The 6,581-nt window shown below is 37.7% G+C and overlaps 1 protein-coding gene across 1 annotated transcript in view; it reads right to left on the reverse strand.

The window, feature by feature from the left end:
- Positions 1-1,197: 1,197 nt before the first annotated feature.
- The window catches only part of etfa (electron transfer flavoprotein subunit alpha), a 14,457-nt gene continuing 9,073 nt past the window's right edge, over positions 1,198-6,581 (reverse strand). The window contains exons 10-12 of the mRNA XM_016452464.1: positions 6,088-6,153; positions 5,477-5,557; positions 1,198-1,420 (exon numbers count right to left, since the gene is read on the reverse strand). Coding sequence (XP_016307950.1) covers positions 1,385-1,420; positions 5,477-5,557; positions 6,088-6,153 — 183 coding nt within the window. The 3' untranslated portion in view covers positions 1,198-1,384. The remainder of the gene's footprint in view (positions 1,421-5,476; positions 5,558-6,087; positions 6,154-6,581) is intronic.

Consider the following 6,581-nt stretch of genomic DNA (forward strand, 5'->3'; position numbering starts at 1 on the left):
TGCCAACACACATTTCAGTTCAAACGACTTGTAAAAGTGCATGTAGCATTATATGACCCCTTTAAAACCTTGTTCCTCATATCCAGCCATGGAGGGCCACTGCCCTCCAGAGTTTAACTCCAACTCTAATCAAAGACACAGGCTAAGTAAGGTCTTCAAAATTACTAGAAAATTACTGGGAGTTGAGTTTGATCAGGGTTTGAGCTGAACTCAAGGCAGTAGCACTCCAGGGTCAGATTTGAGGAACCCTGCCTTAACGTTTACCTTCATACAAAAACTGAGTGATTGGGCCGCAGTTACTTTGTTTCGGACACAGCCAGTCTGTCTTTCTCTCTCTCTGTCAAACAGCACTATGATACTCACTCCCAGGTTTCATGTTCTCAGAAAGGGGCACAGGAAGTGACACGAGGATAACGCTCTCTGCTACCCGCCTCATGCAACGTTCCTCCTTACAGATGCACATTTCTCTCTCTCCAACTCTGCAAGAGCACTTGAACTGTGTCACTCCTGCCAAAATTGCACAACCTTCCAAGGAGTCAGGAAGAAGTACTTTGGGAGCCATCATTGGAAAATCCTTCAGGAATTTCAGTGTGTCTGTTGGGCGAGTGGTGTATGAAACCAGCAAAGACACTCTTTTAGACGGTAGACCAATATCGGAGTGTGGCTGGAAGACTTGTCACGTGTTCTCATTCAGGGTGGCATGGGAGGGAGTTTTTATTTGTCGATTTGTTTATTTGTACGAAATGTAACTGACACACAATGTACAGTCCTTTTCCCCCAATGCTGCAGGGTTACATTTGATCCGTGTTCAAATGTGTCAAGCTGTGTGATTCAGCCAAATTTCTTACCTTTGCCTTTCTTACATTACTGATGCTGATGTTTGTATTCAAGTTTTATGCGAGAAAAAAAAAGTGCTAAACTCAAGTATTTTTAAAACATGGAGAGCAAATGATAGGCGAACATTTCAGGTATACAGCATTAGAAGATTTTTATGAGAAATTATGTTTAGAATGTTGTCATAACCCTTAACCTTAACCCCCATCCCAATATAGCATGAGCCTTTGAAAAGATCTATCTGCTTTCTAAGGCAAATTAATCCTGTTATTGACATGGGATTTCACAAAACTGACAATGGGAGAGATTGTCAAGCAATTAAAAGTTGGTAAATTCAAATGTCCAGTGTCTTAAAAAAAAAAAAAGTGTCAGGCTTGTGTTTCATTAAAATAAGTGGTTTAATGTTTACATTAGCTATTGTAAGTACATATAGGTGTTCTGAAGGAAAATCACATTCAGGAGGAGACCATCAGTGGAGTGTTGGCTCTGAGCTTCTTAAGGCAGGCTCCTACTGAAGTTCTCCAGGTGACTACCGTCTTCCTGAGTCGTCTCACTTTTTCAAGGCTTCGGTCAACTCAGGTACAACCTAGAAATGGATACACAGATACATAAACTGGCCCAACTCTTTCAACACCCTCACCCTGTTTACACCTGGTATTAAGATGCATTTTTTTTATCCGATACCAAGTGGACAAAACTACAGGGTCTGAAACATTTTTAGCTAGTCCACTTTCGAACACTTCCAGAGAAAGTCGAAAACGCATTCGACCAGATTGCTCATGTGTAAACGCTCATATGGTCAAATGTGTTCGAACATCCACTAAAGACAGTCTCCTCTCTGCCTGCTGACTGAATTCTTAAACATTTTGGGATGTGTTGTTGAAGCGTGTTAGCCAGATGAGATTTTAAACTTTGCCGGCTGAAATCGTAAGTTCGCTTTCAAGTCATGAACAAAATGTAAAAAGTACAATGTTCTCTTAGCAGTCCTGATTCTAACAAACCCACAGTGTTCGGCGTAGTTTTATGCTCTGATAGCCACAAGCAAAAGCTGCTGCTCTCTGTATCATTTTCCATTGTCTCATTTCTCAGTCTAATGTAAATTACACCAGCTTATTTCGCAATATTAGATAAAAGGCCCATACATAAACCCATCCCTAAACACTTCCCTCAAAGAAATCAGAACAGAAGTGGCTGAAAGTGGACAACACAGCAGGTGGAAACAGTTGAAAGTGGATAAAACGGCAGGTGTAAACGGAAATGTGTCTCCATCTACTTGTGATCCGAGTGACCGAAACATTTTAATACCAGATGTAAACAGGGCCCCTTACAGCAGAACTCATTTGAATCCGTCAAACTTTTCTCCATTGTTTAAGCACCCTAGACAGAGTGGTTGTCATTTGAGAACATCCTGAATTTTTCCTATACGTCGAGTTTCTCATCTAAAACCAAGGTGCTCCCGTATTCCAGAGCACCCTGAAAAACTATAGCATCACCCCAATATGTCCCCAGCTCACTTTTCAATCTAAGGAAGGAGGAGAAAGCCCATACATTTTAATCAGTTACCCGAGGAGTGATCATGTGTAAGTTGATCTGAAAGCCGCCCCTGCTCACCAGCACTGCCCATCATCGGCAATCACTTATACACAGTTTACCTGCACACCTGTGTCTAGCACGCACCGCCTGAATAAAAGATGATCAACAGGGCAAACACAGGGAAATAAACGATGCTAGCGTTACACGAGGTAAACACCAACAACAGATGGACGTGGTGTGTGTGTGTGGCAGCCCTCTGGCACCATGAACGTGTGTGCCATCTTAAACTATGGCGTGCAGCCGGGCGTGTAAAGCTCTGGTGAGAGGAGACAGAAAATAAAGGTGAAAAACTACACCCGCACACTTATGCCGACTATCAATTACTTTTCTGCTCCCAAAGAAGGAGAAGTTGTGTATAAGGCTTCTGGTTGGAGCCACGAGACGCCACTGATTAATTCAGCAACTCAATAATTCAGAAGTTGCACACACTCCATTAGGTGGAATAATGCTCCCTGCAAAATTTAAAAGGGAAATATGGGACAGCTTTTTTGAATTGCTCTGGTTTTGGTTATAGATGGGTTTTGGCTGAAGAAATTAATACCAGGTCATTTGAAATTTACAGCGCTATTAATAATAAACTTGAACGGTACTGCTGATTGTCCGAGGCACTGGATTAAAATGTCTCTGATGACCTGATAAGGACCTTTTGTGCAAATGAGATCCATGTTTTAGAGGAAGAAGACTGTATCTTTCCTGTTACGTACACATTATCCTTAGCTGGAACTTCAAATGCCAAAAGGCTTCTCCTCCCTGTCCTGAGGAATGGGGCCCATTTTTAGTGATGAAATAAGGAGTTCGTGTAGGAATGGTATCTCATCAGTGTCAAAAAAAAAAAAAGGTCTGGAATTTTCACCATTTTTACCTTCATGAGGGGATTTTTTTTATAACCATATAAAAAAAATTGTCATCCTTTTATGTTAAATATTTCCATTTAATTAATTTAAATCAATTCTTACACTAAATATTACATAAGCGGTAATTTCACCGGAGTTTTAAAACATCAGATGTTACAATAACAATAAAAAACAATCATTATAATAAAATGATATAAACTCTTGTTCTGAATGATTATAGGCGGATCAAAAATCAAAAACTCTTTAGTTATATTAATTCTATTTATAACTACACCAAAAAAAATAATTATATTAAAAGATAATAAAATAAAATAAATTAAGCAAAAAAATTACATGAATATATATATATATATATATAGCACCACAACTCTCTAATCGCTAGGTCACAACTACAACTAGGAATCTTACCTTGAACAGATCTGCCACTATGCCATAGTCAGCCACCTGGAAGATGGGGGCTTCTGGGTCCTTGTTGATGGCCACGATGGTCTGTAAAACAATTAAGTAAATTATTTGGCGTGGTGGGCTGTATTGAATAGAAAGCCTCTATGGGATGAGCGCTGATGGACTATAGTCTCCATAAGCTGACATGAAAAATAATTCCCAAAAGTCAATTCCCAGAACAAGCGCAGTAGTAACAAAAAATGCTAACACATTATTCTTGTAAACATCTCATCAACATGAGGATGATGCTCATATATGGAACATATGGATGAAGATGGTTGTGATGGGCTCTGACAGATAAAGCAGCGCTACCAGAAACTCTATTACAAAGGTGCAGAATAGAAAATGCAGATGAATTATGGATGCAGGTAAAAAGCTACTCCACATCGCTTATAAAACACTCCATTCCAATACACCATCACACTTAAAAGTGAGTTAACTTGGCATATTCTGGAAACTCTTTGAAACACCGCTGCTCATGGGTAGGATTTCCTCTGATTGTGGATATTATCACAGAAAATGATAACTTCTTAGTGTACTACAGTGTGAAGGTGTGTATATATTACTAATTGTACCTTGCTATCTTTCATTCCAGCAAGATGTTGGATCGCTCCAGAGATGCCAACCGCAATGTACAGCTCCTGTAGAGTAACCAAAAAAGTATTAAAATTATTTTAAAAGGGACTTATTATACAAATCAGCAATTTCTTGCTCTTTTGAATAAAAGTCACATTTTTGACCGCCCATATTGAGAGGAGACAGAAAATAAAGGTGAAAAACTACACCCGCACACTTATGCCGACTATCAATTACTTTTCTGCTCCCAAAGAAGGAGAAGTTGTGTATAAGGCTTCTGGTTGGAGCCACGAGACGCCACTGATTAATTCAGCAACTCAATAATTCAGAAGTTGCACACACTCCATTAGGTGGAATAATGCTCCCTGCAAAATTTAAAAGGGAAATATGGGACAGCTTTTTTGAATTGCTCTGGTTTTGGTTATAGATGGGTTTTGGCTGAAGAAATTAATACCAGGTCATTTGAAATTTACAGCGCTATTAATAATAAACTTGAACGGTACTGCTGATTGTCCGAGGCACTGGATTAAAATGTCTCTGATGACCTGATAAGGACCTTTTGTGCAAATGAGATCCATGTTTTAGAGGAAGAAGACTGTATCTTTCCTGTTACGTACACATTATCCTTAGCTGGAACTTCAAATGCCAAAAGGCTTCTCCTCCCTGTCCTGAGGAATGGGGCCCATTTTTAGTGATGAAATAAGGAGTTCGTGTAGGAATGGTATCTCATCAGTGTCAAAAAAAAAAAAAGGTCTGGAATTTTCACCATTTTTACCTTCATGAGGGGATTTTTTTTATAACCATATAAAAAAAATTGTCATCCTTTTATGTTAAATATTTCCATTTAATTAATTTAAATCAATTCTTACACTAAATATTACATAAGCGGTAATTTCACCGGAGTTTTAAAACATCAGATGTTACAATAACAATAAAAAACAATCATTATAATAAAATGATATAAACTCTTGTTCTGAATGATTATAGGCGGATCAAAAATCAAAAACTCTTTAGTTATATTAATTCTATTTATAACTACACCAAAAAAAATAATTATATTAAAAGATAATAAAATAAAATAAATTAAGCAAAAAAATTACATGAATATATATATATATATATATAGCACCACAACTCTCTAATCGCTAGGTCACAACTACAACTAGGAATCTTACCTTGAACAGATCTGCCACTATGCCATAGTCAGCCACCTGGAAGATGGGGGCTTCTGGGTCCTTGTTGATGGCCACGATGGTCTGTAAAACAATTAAGTAAATTATTTGGCGTGGTGGGCTGTATTGAATAGAAAGCCTCTATGGGATGAGCGCTGATGGACTATAGTCTCCATAAGCTGACATGAAAAATAATTCCCAAAAGTCAATTCCCAGAACAAGCGCAGTAGTAACAAAAAATGCTAACACATTATTCTTGTAAACATCTCATCAACATGAGGATGATGCTCATATATGGAACATATGGATGAAGATGGTTGTGATGGGCTCTGACAGATAAAGCAGCGCTACCAGAAACTCTATTACAAAGGTGCAGAATAGAAAATGCAGATGAATTATGGATGCAGGTAAAAAGCTACTCCACATCGCTTATAAAACACTCCATTCCAATACACCATCACACTTAAAAGTGAGTTAACTTGGCATATTCTGGAAACTCTTTGAAACACCGCTGCTCATGGGTAGGATTTCCTCTGATTGTGGATATTATCACAGAAAATGATAACTTCTTAGTGTACTACAGTGTGAAGGTGTGTATATATTACTAATTGTACCTTGCTATCTTTCATTCCAGCAAGATGTTGGATCGCTCCAGAGATGCCAACCGCAATGTACAGCTCCTGTAGAGTAACCAAAAAAGTATTAAAATTATTTTAAAAGGGACTTATTATACAAATCAGCAATTTCTTGCTCTTTTGAATAAAAGTCACATTTTTGACCGCCCATATTTGCATTTCACTGCCTATTCAGAACTCAGCAACTTTGCCTGTGTATGAACGGCCAGTAGTTTTCACATGCAGCTAATTAGCCAATCAAGTACATGACTTTTCTAATCTAAATTACAGTTGTTGTTGTTTTTTGTTCAAGAAATCAACAAATATTATAAGTGGATTTTGGGGAGAAAATGAGATGCTTACAAAGAATACATCCATTAAATTATTATTAAAAAAATATATATTTTTTAAATAACACTGTGTATGTACATATACAGTATACATATATATATATATATATATATATATGTGTAAAAAATGTGTGTGTGTGTGTG

This window comes from Sinocyclocheilus anshuiensis, unplaced genomic scaffold, assembly GCF_001515605.1.
Source record: "Sinocyclocheilus anshuiensis isolate Anshui unplaced genomic scaffold, SAMN03320099.WGS_v1.1 scaffold807, whole genome shotgun sequence".
NCBI lineage: Eukaryota > Metazoa > Chordata > Actinopteri > Cypriniformes > Cyprinidae > Sinocyclocheilus > Sinocyclocheilus anshuiensis.